General features: G+C 38.4%; 1 protein-coding gene across 1 annotated transcript in view; it reads right to left on the bottom strand.

Annotated features, from left to right (window-relative positions):
- The window catches only part of magi2a (membrane associated guanylate kinase, WW and PDZ domain containing 2a), a 312,951-nt gene that overhangs the window by 32,265 nt on the left and 260,471 nt on the right, over window positions 1-20,215 (bottom strand). Inside the window, exons 12-16 of the mRNA XM_036577226.1 lie at window positions 17,245-17,413; window positions 11,677-11,718; window positions 8,069-8,181; window positions 3,187-3,379; window positions 789-1,019 (exon numbers count right to left, since the gene is read on the bottom strand). Coding sequence (XP_036433119.1) covers window positions 789-1,019; window positions 3,187-3,379; window positions 8,069-8,181; window positions 11,677-11,718; window positions 17,245-17,413 — 748 coding nt within the window. The remainder of the gene's footprint in view (window positions 1-788; window positions 1,020-3,186; window positions 3,380-8,068; window positions 8,182-11,676; window positions 11,719-17,244; window positions 17,414-20,215) is intronic.

Genomic DNA, 20,215 nt, shown 5'->3' with positions numbered 1-20,215 from the left:
CTGGCAGAAGAAGACTCGCGGTGGTAATTTGGTGACCAAAAAGTACTTCTAAACTGAAAGTTTTTTGCATTAAACAGTGCTATGTTACATATATTCACTGTTATAACGCTTCGCGTCGTGCCAAAGAAAACTCTTCCCCATGATAAAATCGCAGTAACCCACAGCCTCTCGTGGCTTATTGCTTTAATAGACTTGCTTATGTGGTTTTCTGACACTGTATGACACACTGTTATCTATAAACATGGACAAAAGTACATTGCATAGCTAAAAAAACAGGAGTAGCAGCTGACGCTAATTGGTCGGGTATATACTTCTGTTACTTGTTAGCTAAATTAGCCAACCAGTCTACATTAGCCAAACAGTCTTGGTTGAGCAACCACATTCGAAGTACAGGAGGAAAACAAGGAGATGTACCCTGAAGGCCTTTACATACTAAGCGTGAATGATTTGTATTCAGACATTATTCATTTGAAAATATGCATAACTGCCAATGTTTTGCAGATCATTTTTCAGATGGTGAAAATGCAACAGCATTTTATTCGGGCCTCTGTTTCTCTTGCAGACTTTCACAGGTGGCATGAACTCACTTGAGCAATCGCTGTTGTCTCTGGCATTTCCATAGCAACAACTAAGAGGGCCGATCAGTTGTGTCCCAGCAAGCACAACTTTTTGACGAATGTCAGAAGCATTAGTTTGTTCTCTGCTTTGTTACGTGAGGAGCTGTAGCTCCTTAAAATATATTTTGCATTTTTGCGCAATTTCTACACATAAGATCTGCCCAGACTGACCAGCATTGGCCGCTGTTTCCGGCCTGTTCAGCGAGCTGATGATGACAAATCCGAAACCTTCGCTCTCCTTGCGCTGGATGATGACATCACTGGCCTGCAGGTTCTGACTGGCTGCCGTCTCGGTGGGGGCAGAGTTGTTGGAGAACGTTCCTGAATTGAAGTCGCTCCTGGGCGAGCTGTGTTGGGTGGAGATGGAGCCGGGACTGCGGCCGTTCTGAGGACACTGCTCACCTGAGGAGGGGAGATAGGGACGTATAAAGAGCCAGGCATGCAGAGAGCTTAATAGGAAAAGTTGGGTAAAGGATTCTCACAATTTTCATTTCACTGGAATTCTCCACAACTGACTTCACATCTCAGACTTCCAGGGTGAATAAACTTCATGAGCAAAACTTTGGTGAATTTTGACATGCATATTTGCGTCCTCTACTAATTGCGCTACTGCATTGGCTGTGCTGACCTCTGAAACACTGGCCCATCACAGCACTGGACCTCCAAACCAGAGGACACCTACAAACCTTTTACCACTTCTTGTGCAGTTAGCTTTTGTGCTTTTACTGTTTATGGTAAGGTGAGGTAGCTAGCTTGCAAACTGCAATGTTAGCTCCATGGCTAACTGTAGCTGCACACAAGTTACTCCCTGGTGCCAACCACACTAGTTATCTACAATATCACTGTGTAGCACTATACTGTGGCAAGTATATAGTTATCATATATAGAGCTATAAAATTATGTTCACTTCTGTGTTTTCCATTACATTGAGTCAAAGAACATTGGCTGCCACTGTTACAGGATGGTGATCCATATACATATGCACAGTTTGGAAAAATAAACTGGAACAGCAGTTTTGTTCTTACAGCAGAAAAAGAAAAAAAAAACTTAAAAGCACCCCCCACCAATAACTCCCTGAAACGCAGAGATCCAGAAGAACATTCATAATAAATGAGAAAATAGGCATTTAGAAAACATGCTGGGATTAAATTTGGACCCATCATTTGATCAGGGGACAAAATAAAATGGGGAGGACATGTTACCCTGGAGAACATAATCCCTCCAAGTTACACCCAGTCAAAAGCCTGATATGCAAAATAAATGTGTGCTGAATGTAGCATGACCAAACACTGAGACAAATTTACTTCACTGTGTATAGAAATAAACATCTGACTCTGATTCTGAGACACAGAGAGAATAAAAAGGAAGGAGCACAAGAGCAGCATGTAAAACAGAGTGTGGCCAGCTCCAGCTTGTCAAAAGCTTTTCTGTCACCAAACTCTGTGGGTTAAACAGAAGCTTCCGGCAACCACCCGCTCCTCTACAGCAGCAAAGACCACAGCAACAGACCACAGATGACAAGAAAAGAAGGGATGTGTCAGACAAAGTTGAGGATCAAGGAAAGATTTTCTCTCCTCTCTCTCTCTCTCTCTTACAGACAAAAACAAATAATCTAGCAGAAAGAAAAAGCTGCCCAGTGTCTATAGAACTATTAGCATTTTATCAGTAACATTTACAAGGATAAAATAACTTTAGTAATTTGTTAAAAGGCCTATATTCTTCACTCTAATTTCTCCCCTCCATTTAAAGTTATGTGGATTTATGACCATTTTCTAACCTCTCTTTCATAGAATTAAACAAGCTGTTTTTGTTACTGCACCTCATAGTCAGTCTAGACTACAACAACTCTGCTACAGACCATCTGCAGTAACAACATGCCTTATAACATCAGCATCTATGGGTGGGGCTAAACAACTAGGCTGAATATATAGGTGGACATACAGTACAGTACAATAGTTGTCGGTGAAGAAATTGTTTTAAATTGATTGATCTTGGCAGTAAGCATGTTTTTGCAGTGAAGAACAAGTAACAAGAATGTGTTCTTGTCAATAAAGTTATTAATATGTTGGTTAGAAGAATAAAGTTGGAAGAACAAATGTCTTTACAGAATGTCTTTTGTTCTCACAGTACTGTACAGAAATGTGTTCATGGTTGTGACATCACAACCACGAATAGTCTTTTAACAATGTCTGCATAGTACAGCAAACTCTTATTTCAAAAAGGCAAACAATATAATATGTCCCTTTATTATTTACTGAGGTAAATGTATACTGTATAGATAAAAATAATGCATAGCCACAACTTAGTGAGGCATGGGAACAAGATAATTAAGTCGCTGCCACGACTTTGTAAGGCATGGGAACGAGATCTTAATGCGTGGCCACAACTTAGTAAGGCGTGAAAACAAGATTCCCACGCGTTACTAAGTCGTGGCCATGCCTTAGGATCTCATTGCCACCTTTTAATAAGGTGTGGCCACGCTTATTTTGAATTATATGGGATGTCACCAGCAGGGCTCCTTAGTAAATACAGACTCTTGCTAACTTACACTACACCACTGTCCTCTCACCTCCAGGCTGCACTCTCCTCCGTATGGTCATTTTGACCTGGCCATTGCGGGCTGCCCCATGCATTAGATCGATGACGTAACGATGGGGTTTCCCTGCCACAGGGATGCCGTCCACAGAGAGCAGCTCATCTCCGGGGCGCAATCGGCCGTCTTTATCTGCTGGACTGTTCTCTATAATCGCTCCGATCAAGATCTGCACACAGCATTTCAGTACAGTTCAAACAGACACGCACTTTAATACAATGCTGTCTGAATGCACACCTACTACATTAAAGCACACTACTGTTTAAATGGACACACATTACATTTGGCACAGCAAAAGACTGCAGAACACTTTATCACAATACAATAAAAACAGACACCCTGCTGCTTTAACTGAATATTATTAAAAAGGCCACCCACTGCTTTAATATAACATAGCTCAAACGGATCCATTCTCTTTTAACACTACTGTATAAATGGACATTAGAAAAAAATTATGGAATAATGGAAATGTTCTACTTTAACACAAGTCAGTATGAATGGACACCTATTACTTTAACATCACATCATTCTAATGCATGACATAAAGCACTTTACATACATAAGTACTGTAACTTTGCTGTGGTACAAATGGCCTTAATTCACTCGCATGCAGACCTTTGAAATGTTCTAATTACGTTTTCTTAACACACGCTCAACTTCAATATGGCAGTTTTCTGCTAATTTTAGTGCACCATTTCCTTTTATTTTCTGAGTTTGACATGTTGAAAAAAAAAGATTAAAAAAAGTTAAAAAAAAAACTATGGAAAGCAACATTTCATGTTTTATTTTTTTTACATTATGTCAAATTCAGCAAATAAACAGTAAGTGTGCATCAAAATGTGCAGAAGTGTGTGGCTGAGGATGTGTTATTTTATTTTCACCTAGATAATCAGCAAAACATGTAATTTGACCAGGGATGTTCAAACTTCAAAGGAATGGCTCGGCAAAAATTAAAAATTTCCTTCTTAAATTTAGCATTAGAAGTACGAGACAAATGTTGTTAAAAAACACTAAAAGTCAACAGTTACCCCAATCTTTTTCATAAATACATTCCCAAAACTTCTCTCAGCCTGCTCTAACTGCATCCAGGTCTTCATTAAGGTGGTGAAGACTTGTCAATGTGAGTTAGAGGACAGTATGGTGTACTGTGAGCTCTAAAATTAACCAAACTTCACCATGTAGTTGAACTCAGCAGGCAGCTATTTTAGACAGGTGTTCTGCCGAATTCTGTAGCGTCCATATGCCTGCGTGATGCGCGTGCACACAAACAGAAGGCGGAATTTGGCACAACAACTGTTGTCTAAAGTGCCTACCCACAGCAATCTGCTACATGATGAAGTTTTGTTCATTTTTATAGTTCACAGTAAGTTGTTCTGTGTCCTGGACAAGTCTGCACAACCTTAATGAAGATCTGGCTGTAGTTTGAGCAGGCTGAGAAAAGTTTTGGGGATGTACTGACAGAAAAAAATTGGGTGATTATTAACTTTTAGTGTTTGTTAGTAATATTAGCTTATAGCACCATTGTAAACAAAGAAGCAACATTTGCACACCAAACATGTGTTGGCTGATCAACCACATACGGAGTAAGGAGAAAATTGGGGAAATCTGATTTTTCGCTGAACCATTCTTTCAACTTTAATACTGTACAAATACCCATTATGTTTGCACAACATTGTTCAAATGGTCATATTTTACTTTAAGACAACCCCATCCAAACCAAGAAACACAGTTTAAACACAGTACTGTACAAATGGACACTAAGGCCTAATACTTTAAGATAATTCTGTATGAATGGACACCTATTACTCTAATACAATATCATTCACACTGATACTGTCACATTGATATAGCACTGATCAAATGCACAGGTACTGCTTTATCACAATAATCTATGTACATCCACTGTTTTAACACCATGTTCACTAGTTTAGAGTAAATTTGTTTGAATGGACACTCTCTCCTTTACACAACATAAATGGACAAATAGCCTCACAATACCTTATCATAATACTGTTTAAATGGACAGGTATTTTTTTAAATCAATAATATATGGGCACCAGCAGCTTTAACAGAGTTTTATTCTCATAGAAATGCACCATATAGTGTATAAGCAGAATGCAAGTGAACCGCACATGGAGCAGAGGACAGGAGCATTAATCAGACACTGTAGTGAAATGTACTGTATATTAGCGTCCGGGTGTCTGAGTTTGAGCTTGTTAGTTGAAGGCCACGAGCAGAAGCGAGTGTGAGAATGTGCGTATGTGTTAGTTTCAGACAGTGAGTTTCCTCATCCTTAATTAAAATTCCTTTGTATGTCTGCCAGAGCAGAACTGCTCACACTTTAATCAACACTGCAGTCCGCACTGCCGCATACACCTCACATCTGGCTAAATGTTCCTCATTCTTTTACTTTTTAGCATGACTCCGATGTGTATTGTTATTAAATCATTTTAATAATATACGCTGATGAGCCAAAATAACATGACCATCTGCCTAATATGCTGCTATGCTCAGCATGCCACCGAAACAGCTCGAATCGCAGAGGAATGGACTCTACAAGTCCTTTAACTCTTATAAGTTGCAAGGTGGATCTGCAACAGATCTCTTGTTCTAGCATATTCTACAGATGCTGAATTGAACTAAGATCTGGGGAACCTGAAGGCCAGAGCAACACCTTAAATCTTCATCATCTTCCTCAAACCATTCCTAAACAATGTGTATAGTGTGACAGGGTGCATTATCCTGCTGAAAGAGGCCACTGCCATCAGGAATATCACTGCCATGTAGGGGTGTACCTGGTATGTACAAATGTTTAGGTAGGTTGCAAGTGTCAAACTGACATTAATGTGGAGGACCATGCACCCTCCAATGGCTTGTCTTCTTCCCACAGTGCATCCTGGTTCCATCACTTCCCCAGGACAACAGCCTGTCACCAGTTCATGGTTTGTCCTTCCTCAGACCACTATCAGTAGGTACTCACCACTGCTGACTGGGAGCACCTCACAACCTGTGCCACTATGGAGATGCTCTGGCCAAGTCTGGCCATAACAATTTGACTCTTGTGAAAGTCACTCAAGTCTTCACCTCTGTTATTCATCTGTGAGTGGTCATAATGTTTTGGCTCATCAGTGTATGTACCACACTGTGCAAAAGTCAAAGATCACCTTATTTCATTTACAGAAATTAAATAAATGAAGGGTGGTCTCTGACATTTGCACAGTACTTTACTTTTTGTGAGAACTTTTTTTTTTAGTCTTCTAGTTCATTTCTTTGTCGTTGTTGTTGTTTTCTTGTCTGACGTTCAGGTTTCTCCATATGCCACATATGGTAACTAAACATACTCAACACAGGAAACTGCATGCAATGTATTGTTTTTCATATAGAATCAATGTATATTTTTGGATCAAGTAAATTCAAAGCACTGTCCATGTAAAGCACTATAAAGCAAAATTAGCTCATAGCTACTAGTTGTGGTGATACATGTTTTGTCACCAGAGATTTGTGCAAACCCAGTTCTAGTTGAGACAGTATGTGAAATGCAAACAAAACAAAAAGCAATGTTAAGCTAATTATTATCTGTATTTAATAGAAAACAGCACAACAATACCATATTTGACGTTGTACCTTTAACTTCATTGTTTTTTGTCAATATACACTCATTCCAAATACGATGTCTGCAAGAAAAGCTGAGACAGGAGTATGTTTAACACTGTGTTACATCACCTGTCCATTTAACATCACTTAATAATCATTTGTAGACACAAACTGATCCATTTTTGAAAGCAGATTTTTTGTAATTCTTTATTTATACAAGTCTTCAGCTGTGCAACTGAATGGGGCCTTTTTGACAGGAAAGCCAGTCTAGCGCCAGTTAAAACACGTGCAGAATGTGACTTTTTCATGTTGAAATATGCATGGATGTCCCTGAAAAAGTTGCTACCTAAAAGGCAGCATATGGTGCCCCAAAATGTGTATATATCTTTCAGCTTTCACAGATGTGCAAGTAACCCATGCCATGGGTACTTATACACTCTATACGATGACAGATGCTGCCTTTTGTACTTTACGCTGGTAACAATTTGGATGGTCCTGTTCTTCCTTGACGCAGAGAATTCAACATCCCTTATTTCCTTAAACAGTCTGAAAGATGGACTCGGCGGACCACAATACATGTTTCCACTGTGCATCAGTCCATTTCAAATGACCTTGAGTCCATCCAGAGTAGTTGCCAGTGTTTCTGGATGTTATTAACATATGGCTTCCATTGTGCATAGAACAGTGTTAACTTGTATTTGTGGATACAGCATCGAACAGTGTTTATTGACAAGTTTGTCAAAATATTCCCAAGCCCATGCGGTGATCTCTATCGCAGTAGCATGCTGGTTTCTAAACAGGTGGATTATTTGCTGATGCATTTTTTGTCAAAGTGGTGAGCCTCAACCCATCCTTGCTCATAAAAGACTAGGCTATTCCTGGATGCTCCTTTTATACCCAAGCATGATTGTATCACCTCTTTACAATGTTTTCTGAATATTTAACAACGTCCCTAGTCCTAAATTACCCCGTCCAACCTTTTTGGAATATCAATTTCAGAATGAGCGTACATTTACGAAAGACAATAACATTGATGAGATAGATATCCTGTCTTTATACTGCTTTTGTTTAAATACAGGTCAAAGTGGATTTACAAATCATTGCTTTCTATATTTATTTGCATTTCACATACTGTCCTGAATTTTTTGGTATTGGGTTTGCATCTGTTTTGTTGATGCTCCCTGATGACACAAACTAAATATACTAAACAAAACAGTTTTATCAGTGCTTGTGTGCGCATGTGTGTTAGTTCTAGAGTACGAGCCTTCTCTTGAGCCTCCGGACTCACAGGCTGTCCCGCCTCCTCTCCGCCCAGGATCCGGAAACCAAATCCTGATTTCTCTCTCCGCAGATTCACCTCCACCTCCTGGAACTCGGCTGCCATGGAAACAGAACACAGGTTAGAAGTCGAAAGTCTATACGTCGAAACATATACATCTTATTCTTCCTTACACGGTACAGGGGCTGTCAAAGGTTTGGGAACACCCAAAGGTTAAAAGTCCTTTGGTCCATATTATGCTCTCTGTCTCTTTTCAGACACTTTTGTTTTTATTATTTGATATAATTCCCGTGCATATATCCACTTCAAACTTACATAACATTCTAACTTTGTACTAATAAATATTGTACTTTTACTCAATTACATTTCCAAGACAAAACATATTTTCACTCCTTACATTTTCATTTAGACCTTCACAGAAGTCAGAGAATCTCAAAATCTTAAAGACTAGGTCTTCATATAGTACCCATACTTTCACTTAAAGGGAAATTCCAATGGTTTTTTTCCATAATATGTTCTCTTAGTTTTCCTGAGTGCAAATCTGAAAACATTTTTAAAATGAGGTCAAAGTTTTTATTTATCATACAGTGACGAGAAACGTGTTTTCTGACATTTTTGTTTTTGTGATTTAAAATACTTCCAGCGCCTATATCTACTTCAAACTTACACACAAAATATATTTTGACTTTGTACTAATAAATATGACCAAATAGTATGTATTCATATGCATAAAAAAAGATGTTGATGATGTTTAAAGCGAAACTGATAAGGAAATAAAAGGTCAAACATCATATTAAAACATGTATACATGTAAATTTTAAAAATAGAAATAAATCAATTTCTACATATTCATGCAAGTAGCACTCATAATGAAGGTGAAGGAGATTCCTAAATTTCTCAGGGACAATACTGTTAAACAACACTCGAATGGATGAAGCAGAGCCCTAGACCTTAAGCCTCCCTGTCAGTAGAACTGTTTCGCTAATATACAATTGGAAAGTTCATGGAAGCACAACTATCAGGTGCGCCATGCAACATTTTCCTTACACTAACGATATGGAGGGTAAAGCAAACCCATCAGTCACCTGAAAAGAGTTGCAGGATGACCTGAAAGCTGCAGGAACTACAGTTGCATAGAGAACAATAAGCAATAAACTGGACCGCAATCATATCTCTTCCTTCCTACAACCCATGCAAAACTCCTCTGCTAAAGGAGCACAGAGATATGCATCTAAAATTTGCACCCAAGCACTTAGACAAATCGGAACTCTTTTGAAACAATGTACTCTGATCAGAATGAACAATACATAGAACTAATAAGTTCAGCTCATCATGTTTGGACAAAAAAGGTTCTGTATATGATCCTGAGAACACAGTGAAACATGACGGTGGGAGCATCATGACTTGGGGCTGCTTCTCTGCAAATGGTACTGAGGCATTAAGCTGATTTATGGTTCTGACTGTAGATAATGTTAGGCAATACATATAAATCATGTTTAAATAATAATAAAAAAAAAACAAAAACAAAAACCAACAAAGCAACAACATTTTTTTTAATTTTTTCATTTTCTCCCCACAATTTTTGAAATCCAACTCTTCAGTTTTCAGCACTCACCTTGATTCTTTTCCGTGTTATTTTTTCCCAAACATCCATAAATGTTTTTGGTAGGTTAAATTTTATTTTCTTATTCTCCAAACTGCTTATCTTTTAGCAGATGAGACTCACCTCCTCTGTCAGAACTTCAAGTTCTTTTAGAGAGATTTTTATTTTTGTTCTGCTAGTCTAAACATGCTCTAAATGGATCTGCACTATAAAGCCTCTTTTATTCAAACTAGCCAGTTTGCATGTATAAACAGTAGGTTATAGTAAATTCATCTGCGCTCACTAAATTTTAGCATGTGGGTATGTTCTTCAGTACATCTCTTTTAAATTTAAAAGAAAAATATGCTAAAATATAAGAAAGTGTATGCAAATGCATGTTCTCTCACTAGCTTAGGGAGGAGGGGGTTAAGAAAGTTTTGATGGGCTAAATCAAACATTCAGTGTAAGCTTAGTAAAAGCCAAACTTTGGGCAGCTCTGCTCTACATAAACCTGATTAGGCTTTATTATGGAACATTACTGAAGACCAACAAAGAATGATCATTTGTATTTAAAACATCTGGAAAAGCTAAGTATCTCTAAACCTTGCCAGGCACTGTAGACATATTTCAGCATTTTATTCCTGACAGACAGACACATCTTGGGTAGAAAAGCGAGTGTGTGTTTAAAAGCACTTGAAAAATGACATTCGGTACCAACAACCCACACAAGAACATACTGAACAAACTGAGTCACAGCTGATTCAAGCTTTTATCCACAAGGTTTATATCCAAAACGTGTTCAGCCAGCACTCCATAGAGAACAGCTTGTATTTGATGTCAACCATCATCACATGAGCTGATTTTTCAGATTTTTTAATTCCACAGATTTTTTTAAAAAACTGCAATTCAGTGATATTTGATACAGTAACTTTCGGTGAGGGAGCCTTTAGAGACATTAAACTTAGACATCTGCTTACTAATACCACCTCCACCGTGAACAGTTTGAAACAACTAAACAACTGAAACTAGTGCCTAGAGTGGGGTCCAAGAGACCACACTGAAAATCTGGCATTTTTTTTCATGGAAATAAACAACAGAAAGTTTGAGGATTTGGAAAAACGTAGAAAAGTTATGAAGAAATTCTGAAATCCTGAAATTCATAGAAATATTTAAAAAAATCTAACTTTTTACTCAAATTATTATGCCGATAATATCCTTTGTAAGGAAGAACTTAGAAATAACATTTATATATAATATTTATACACAGTCGAGTATGGCAGCATTATGGTCAGGGGAATGTTTTTGTGGTATTCTCTGGGCCCACTCATCCATGTAGAAGGCACTCTCAACCAATTTGGGTATGAATCCATGCTTGCAGATTACGTACACCCATACATGCTTAATGTCTTCCCATGGGCGGATGGGATCATCCAGGAAGACGATGCGACATGTCACCTGGCTAGAAATGTCATTGGTTGGAAGACCATGACCAAGACTTCCAAGTACTACCCTGGCCCCCTCATTCCGCAGACTTGAACCCAATTGAGCATCTGTGGGACCACCTCCATCGTTGTGTTTGCTCTATGGATCCCCCCCACCACCCTCCAGCAGCTGTGGGATGCACTGCAGTCAGCATGGCTCCAGATACCTGTGACAACCTGCCAGGATTGAGTCACTCCCAGCCCAGCTAGCTGCTGTCTGTGCTGCATGCGGCAGTTACTCTGGATATTAGCTGGTGGTCATAATAATAACTGGTCATAATAATAACTCTATTATATATTTATATATAAGCATTTTCGCTAGTGTTCTCAGACTTTGGAACCTGACTATATATATTAGTTCATTACAAAACAAAATGAAAACTGGAATAAACCTGAAATGCCTCCTTCCCTCAGTCATAAACAGAGTTTAGTGGAAGAGATTTTCAGGTTATGATTGTTATTGTTATTTTCTGCTGTTGGGAAATGTGTAGGTATATGTGTGTGATTTGCTCTGTCTGATGGTCACTCACCTGAGGGGTCAGCTGGATAACCGGGCCGAGGCAAGCCTGGCTCTGAAAGAGAGGCAGCAGGAAGAGCCCATAAATCACAGCTTTAACACACACACACACACACACACACACACACACACACACACACACACTCTCTCACATATGCATTTACATTTTGTCACTGTTGTAAAAAAAAAACATAGAAATGGTGACTTTATCAGTGAAAAAACTGCACAGTGAAGCTGTGCAAAATGAACATAGCCTCGAAAAAGTCTCAGATATAATGATACATAATGATATATGTGGTACTGTACATCCAGTATAAATATACTACCCTGCAAAGGTTAAAGACCACACTTCATTTATTTAATTTCCAGTCAAAACAGCCATTAAGTAAAAGTTTTTCATTTTTCAGCATCAGAGAAAATGCAGAAAAAAACATATTTAACAATTTCACAGAATAACACAGAATAACAACTAAATATAATAGATTTCAGTATTTAGTTTGTCCAATTTTTGCTTCTATTGAAGCTTCCGCTCTTTTTTAGAAGACTTGCTTCCAGTTTTTCAAAGAAATCTGCAGGGATATTTTTCCACACCTGCAAATTTCAGTCTTTGTTGCATTTTTACTTCTCACAATCCCAAAACACATCTACTGATCCTCAGTAATCCCAAACTCATTCAGTAATGCTGAAGTCTGGGCTCGGGGGTGGTCAGTCTGTTATGTTGAGCACATCTGCAGCTTCTTTGGTGATGATCTGCAATGCCCCTCCCCCTTTCTCAGTAACAGCTTCTTGACAGCTACACATCCTTTCAGATTTATTATGTTGAGTTGTCTTCTCACAGTGGAAGGATGGACAGAAACACCTGTGGATTATTTAGAATCTGAAGCAGAGTAGAGCTTGATTTTCTCCTCCCTCTCAAAGATGAGAGCTTTAAGTTCTGTTTATTGGATGGTCACAGTTGTAGGGATCTACACAGATCTTCCACAGCTGTAAGGAGTTTTATCATTTTTTGGAACTCCAGGATTGGAAACTCCTGTTCTTTCACTGCTTTTCCTTTGACTTCTCCCTTCCTTATGGAAGCTGATTATCTTACATCTAATCTCCTCAGAAATATCTTCTAAAAAATGTACTTGTACTTAATGGCTGTTTTATAAAACAGTGTAGCGGTACCAAACATGTTTGGTTTTTCAGGAACCAGGCCCGCTAATTCTTTTCATTTTAACACAAGACAGAATGAAAAGGGTTTGTATATGCATGTAGGAGTGAGAAAAAAAGAGATACACAGAAAATAAACAATAGTGCATTGAATTTGCTTCATGCAGCATTGCACATCATTTCCACATCAATAATATATATTACACCAGCACAGTTATGTACAACCAATGTACACAACAGAACTAAGGAAATTCAAACCACTGGTTTTTCAGACAGACAGAAAGAGAAAAGAATAACAGGACAGAGCACGGCTCTCATCACAGAACCAACTGTTTTTAGCTCCATTACTCTAAATACTGAACAACATGTTTCTGGTACACAGGAAGCGACAAATAAAAGCTTAAACACGCTGAGTCACAGCCGCTACAGGCCTTTATCCCAGACATTTCTGACACTTTATTTTTAATTCATGTCTGAAACGCATTCACCCAGCTCCTAATAAAGGACACCACATATCTGATCGCAACTGGAGTTCGGTACCGAATCTGAAATATTAACATTTGATTAGAGCACAGAATTTATGAGTCTGCCACTATTAGCTTTATTTACCAATGAACTAAAATACTGTGAACAACTGGTAAATGGAACACTGAACAGTCTGTACAAGTTAAAGTTATAGTCAGTAATAACAAAAGTGTGCTAGAACTTTATATTAGCCCCTTAAATGGCCAGGACCCACCAGCAGGGCCAAAGTTTAACTACACACTTCAATGGCCTGAGAATAATTCAGCCAGTTTGCATTGTTGTCCATGTAGTTACTGAAAAATAAGCCATAGTGTGGGATTTTAAAGGGGTTCATTTTTGCTAGAATTGCACTGAAACAAAATGAGAAATTCTGTGGAAAGTGTACATTTTGCCATGTTTTTGTCATTTTTTGATATTGAAACAAACGGCTAAAAGTCAGAAGTGCAGACTTGAACCCCTGGACACAGAATGTAAATCAAAAGTAATTCATTACGTAGCAAGCTAAGTAACTACTTATGCATTATTACATTTCAATAATTATGTAATGTAAAAATATAAATGCATAGCAAAACAAAAGTAGTACTTCTACACACTCAACGGTTGAGGCTATGTTTTTCATGGCTTTTGAAGCTAAAGTCTATGAAATTAAATATCAATGCTAACAAAATACTGCTTTCTTTTTTGAATTTCTTTAAATTATACTACCAGTATAGATTTAAAGGGGAATTCCACCAAATTTTTACAATATAAAAATACAAACTTCAGAGATTTTGATATGAAATAGTGCAATGGTGCAAACTCGCAGTCATAGCATATACAAGAGGACCTACAGATGTCTTCTGGAGTTTTATATGTAATGGTAATGATAATAAAATTTTGCTGTGCAAAAGGCAGGACTCTGGGGTGGTCAGTCCTAGTCCCAGTGCCAGAGCTTAATCATTAGTGGGGCATTCAAAAATCATGGAGGGGTGGGTCGGGGAAGCAGTCTATCCATGCAGCACAAAAAAAGGTAAGAAAATATGGGCTGAAAAATGCACAGTAAATCTGTCCAAACGAGCCACACATTCAAGAGGAAATCAACAGGACAGTCACACTCATAGCCGATTACCAAAGATCTAGCCATTTTAGAAAATCCGTCTGCTGATGCATCTTCCCTCTTGTGTTAGTCAGTAGTCTCTTATAAAAGCCATCACAGCACAAGGTTTACTTTCACTTTGTTTTTTGCCACGTGCCACTATAAAAGTGTATATGGCGTATAATGGGTTTAGTGCGGCATGAAGATTGGTTGGTGGGGCATTGTTCCATTAAATGACCTCCTGACACAGGGCCATTGTTCTGACAACACCAGAAGCTTCTTTGTTGAATTTGCAAAAGGTCTTCTTTTTCGTCTATTTCCTTTTCTCAGTAACGGCTTCTTGACAGCTGCACACCCTTTCAGATTCATAGTGTTGAGTTGTCTTCTCACAGTGGAAGGATGGACAGAAACACCTGTGGATTTTTTCAGATGTGATGCAAGAGTGAAGCTTGATTTTCTCCTCTCTCTCAGAGATGACAGCTTTAAGTACTGTTTATCTGATGGTGACAGCTTTGGTGGTTTACTAGGTCTTTTTGTTGGATTCCAGTTTTGGAAATAATGAAAGGCTGCTTTCTGACTTTTGCACAGTGCTGTATGCTTTAGTGTAAAATCTTCTCCAACATATTGTGAAATGATGTCTGATATCAGGCAGTGTAGTCATAAACAGTTCATGTAATAACCTTGTGCGAGGCAGCATTGAACTCTTCAGATAAATAATGTTGTTATTCATATTTATGGGCTTTTATACCATCAACAAAAGTGAACGATTCTGGTCTACAAGCAGCTGAAGGCCACAGTATGTCATAAGCAGTAAGCAATAACATTAAAAATAATGTTTTCCTGTGAAGTAAACTATACTTTTATACTTGCAGTAGGTTTAAAGAGCTTCTGAATGATGTGTAAGGTCAAGGCTGTGTGTATGGCTTATTCCCCTTTACTGTACTTGAGTACTTGTACATGTACAGAGTGTACTTGTATAAATAGTGTTTACAGAATTACAAATTACAGAAACATTCAGGCATTCAGCCAAGTCTCTAAACCTCTTTCAGATATTTCTATTGGTGAGCAGGTGCAAGATAGTTATGCTTTTCCATGAGGTAACTGACTCATAATCAAAGTAAAGAATAAAAGACACAAAGTCAGTGTGAATGGGAAATTATAATGCATTCTCCGTCCATACCGTGACGTATTTGCAAGTGAAACACGATATCAGGGAGCTTGCTGAGTGGTTTCTCTCAGTGATAAGGATACCCTAATAGTGGTTTCAGTATTTGAATTCTGGCATTTCGAACGGTTAACCGAATACTCAAGTGCCTGTGCACATCACGTTGTGTTTTTTTTTGAACGTGGAAAAACGTGAGGTGCACTGCACGGCCTTTTTTCTTGGAGGTTCACACTGCATTTTGTGACCTGTTCTCCCTCTTGATAAGCAACAGTAGTGTCTGAACCTTCAATTAGCTGTGCTCTCTGGCTCCTGTCTTGATATGTACAGGCTTAAAACTCTGGCGCTGCTCTTGTAGAAAGTGATATACTATTAAATAGTAAGTGTGGTGCTGCTAGCAGAAAGAAGCTGAACTAAACTGCTTTTTTGTTTACATCAGGATTTAGTGAATTTAGTCAAATCATACAGTTGAGGCTAACTAGCTACTGCAATCTCCCTCCACTACAGCTAAAGGCCCACCTTCCTTTTAATCTGATTGGTCAGCACAGAAAATTGCTAATGACAGAGGTTACCTGACCACTTCAACTTTCTCCCACTCTGGCTCATCACAAATGCCAGCCAACAATAACAAATAGCAAAACTCTCCTATTGAAAACTACTACAAAAAGCATCTCGCTCCACAAACATGAAATAAGCCACTAATAAATAATCTTAATAAACTAAAGAAATTAACCTTAAAACTAGTAAATAACATGAATTTTGGCAATGTTGAACTGTAAGAATCAAATTTAAAGCGAAGAGACCCAAAGCTACATCACAAATGAACTTGTCTTTGCACACAAAACTGGCGATGATGAAGATTTCAGATCACAGACTTCAGAGCGAATAAATTTTGTGTGCAAAACTTTGTGTCAAGTTCAACATTGAACTTTGGCACACAAATTCACACCATCAATCACCTGCATGTTTCCCTGTTGCTAAGCAACAATAGTGTCGTAACTGACAATCAGCTATGCTAGCTGGCTATCATTTTGATATGTGTTAATTCACACTTAAAATACAAATATAAATCACTGAATCAACCCAGCCATCAACTACAGATTACCTCTTAGGCTTGCAGCACACCACAGATGAATGTAAAGGACTGTGTTTTCATTTCATAATCATACATTACAAAACATTATATCTTGTCAAGTGAAATAATCCTAAATCTAGTCAATATATCTAGTTAATATTTCTCATTGTGAGATTTTCTAAGAAGATCGGATTAATTTTATCTAGTTAAATTTTCTTCCGTTAAGCACCATTTCTTGCAACAAGCAAAATGATCAGCCAATGGAATAAGATAATAAGAAGTAAATACCTAGAAATGAATTACATCTTGTTCTCATAATAAGCCATGTTAGATATACTGACTAGATTTAAGATGATTTCACTTGCAAAGATTATTATTTTTACAGTGTAACATTATAAAATATTTCCTCAGTAAGATATTCAAAAACTTCATTTCAAAATGATTTTTGAATTGCAAAAATTATTTAAATTTTTCATTGAGAATTTTAAACAGCATTCTTTTAAAATGAGAAAACAGAAGAGAAAAATGGTTAAAACACCCATTCCTAGCCATGACCCCAGCAGGTCTCAGTGTTTGGGGGACATTTACTTACGCCTACTCTCATACATAGCCCTGGACTTGGAGTACAGGTCATAGGGGTCAGGTTTGCTGAGGTCAAAGCCCTGGGGGGGCTCTGTAGCTGAGGGCCAGTGCAGGTAGGGGGCGCTGTGGGGGAGGGCAGGAGCAGAAAGACTGCTCTGGGGGTCCCAGTGGTCCAAAACCTGTAAATACAGTGTCAGACAGATCAACACCCCACCCACAGGGACCATCCTGGAACATGCTCCTATGTGTATCTACAGAAAGGTTTGGTGAAAAATCAAATAGGCACAATTTTTCCATTAACCCAAATGTAGTCAACCAGCCAAGACATGTTTAGTATCTGAAGTTCACCTCTTTTTCTTTTGCACTGCAGCTACAAAGCTAACAAATAATGGAAGCTTATACCCCATCAATTAGCATGGTGCTAACTGCATGCCTAAATCATCACTTGTGTCAAGCAGTGGCCAGTTGTTAAAAAGGCACTGTAGCCAAAATGAGAAATGTTGCCATTGATACAGCCTAATTGGCTCCTAGAGAGGTGTCACACCTGTCTGGGTGAGATTTTGCAGTTTAAAAACTAGGAAAATCTCCTTCTGATGCATTTTGAAGGTCATATGAGTAAGAGGGTGGGCTTTTTTCTTTTTTTCCGCTAGCTGACTAATGCAGCAGTTATCAAGATAGCCAGCATTACTGCTAGCAGCCAGAATATCATGTCTGTATTTATTAGCTTCTACATCAGTGGTACATCAGTATCACTGTGGGGGGCTTCCCAGTGGCTGTATGACGTATTTTCGGATGCTGGGTATTGTAGGGTGAGACCATTAATGGATGAAAACACAACAAGGATATAAAATCGTGAATTTTATCAAACCAATGATGCTAAGAGTTGCAATTCTGCGCTGCAGAATATTACATAACATAACAAATAACCAGAGGGACGTTCTAGGCCTTCAGATTTCTGTGAAGCCAAAAAATACATGTCTGTAATTAGTAGTTTATTTTTATTCACATATTTACAAGTATTGTCATAATACACCTTTTGATTTTTTCATTGTTTAATATTGGTTGGAAACAAAAGGTAGAAATTCATGAACTACTCAACAGAAAATTATCTAATCAGAAGATTTTTTTTCTGTGGTCCTTAGGTAGATACAGCCAAGGCAAGCTCTCCCATTGGTTAGGACTTTAGGAGCTGGACTGAAGGGCTTGTGCATTAGATTAACTACCAGCATAATTAGGGAGTGCCAGTGGAATTTCTAGAACCAACAAATGTCACTCTAGGCCTTCTGGAAGTCCTAGATAAGTCTCTAACTATGAGTGGCAGCCCAACCAGTGTATTTCAATCAGCTAGAAATGGAAAACAGCTCCTTACTGAAAGGGTCACTATAAAACTTCCATACAAAGTAAAATATGTCAATGTCTGTTACAAGCTTCAACTAAAACAGGTAATGTCTTTAATAAGCTTCCATTTTTAATCTGGAATGTGCAAAAAATATTCACAGGAATTGCTGTTAGCTTAGCGTTAACATACTAGTAGAATCTCATAGTTTGGTCATTTATAGCCCAAACTGAAGGCCTAGCTCTAAAAGCTAGGCTTGCCACTGCAATTAACACATTAAATGCTAGTTTCAGGCCAGAATGTATCTTCCAGTAAATCTCTAAGAGTCTTGCTTATGTGGTTTCTGACACTGACTATGACATACTGTTAACAGTAGATAGATAACAGTATGTCATACAGTGTCAGTTTGAGGCTGATGATTTTGGTATGCAGTTAACACCATGCTAATCGGTGGCTTTAAGCTTCCTTGTTAGCTAAGTTAGTCTCAATGCTTTAATGCAAAACTAACCAAACAAACTTCAGACACCAAACATGTCTTAGCTAATCGACTACATCTGAGATAAAGGGGGGAAATGGGGTTTGATTTTTGGCCAGACTATTCCCTAAGGTTCTAAAATCACTCAGTAATTAGCCTTTGCTTATGTGTACACAGCAGTCATTTTGCTGTGCTATTAGCAATTTCGAATGCTAGAATGCTTCTTGCTATGAGCCCATGAAGGACGAGGTCAGCAGTAATTTTCTAAACTGGTTTAAACACTTGAGTAAACAACACTTGCACTTTGTGCTATTTCACATAAACTGCTTCTGAAAGACCTCCCCCTCCAAATAAATAAATAAATAAATAAATAAACAAACATCTAAAGAATGGTTTTGGCAATGATGCAGAGAGAACAGTGCACACACAGAATTGTAAGCAGGTGCAGAAGCTGCAGAAGCTGGTCTTCCACCGACTTTGCCTAATAACATTCGGAGCGCAGCGGAAGCCGGAGCAACGGAGGGATAATTAAAGGAGGCAGGAGGGAAGAAAGAACGGAGCGGAGATGAAAAAGATGCCAGGTCTTATCAGAGCGGGTCACTGTTAGCGTGTTAATCTGACAGGGTGGCAGTGCGCGATGCAAAACGGCTCAGGAAAGGAGCAGATTAAAAAATGTCAGTGTGTCTTCGTCACTGCAAGGCAATCACCAAACATCACAGAGATCCTCACACACACACATTCATACACACATACGGTCAGTTACTACTGACAGGACAGTTTTTGAAGCAAATGTGATAACAGAGAGTCTTTCCAGGAGCACTGATTCTCAGAGGTGGGTGGCAACTAGTGCCTTTTACTCAGTTATGATGGATTTGTACCTTTCTGAGTGTTTTCAAATGATACCTTTACTTCCACTCAAGTATATTAGTGAGTGAAGGAATCTACTTTCTACTCAGTTGCATTTTAGTCATTAGCATTTCATTCCTTTGTGGGCTTAATTTCACTCTGCTGTGCTGGTTCAGCACCTGTACTGCTCCACTGCTGCTCGTACAGAGATGTGGGAAGGTGTTAGAAATTGGAGCTGCTGAAATTTAAAGCAGCATCTATGTGACATGATGTGCAAAATGATTTGCCTTTTTTATTTGATTTTTTTTTGATATTTTACATCAG

The sequence above is a fragment of the Colossoma macropomum genome, unplaced genomic scaffold (genome assembly GCF_904425465.1).
Source record: "Colossoma macropomum unplaced genomic scaffold, Colossoma_macropomum, whole genome shotgun sequence".
Lineage (NCBI taxonomy): Eukaryota > Metazoa > Chordata > Actinopteri > Characiformes > Serrasalmidae > Colossoma > Colossoma macropomum.
The sequence above is the reverse complement of the archived record's forward strand: the minus strand, read 5'-3'. Positions and strand labels throughout refer to the sequence as shown.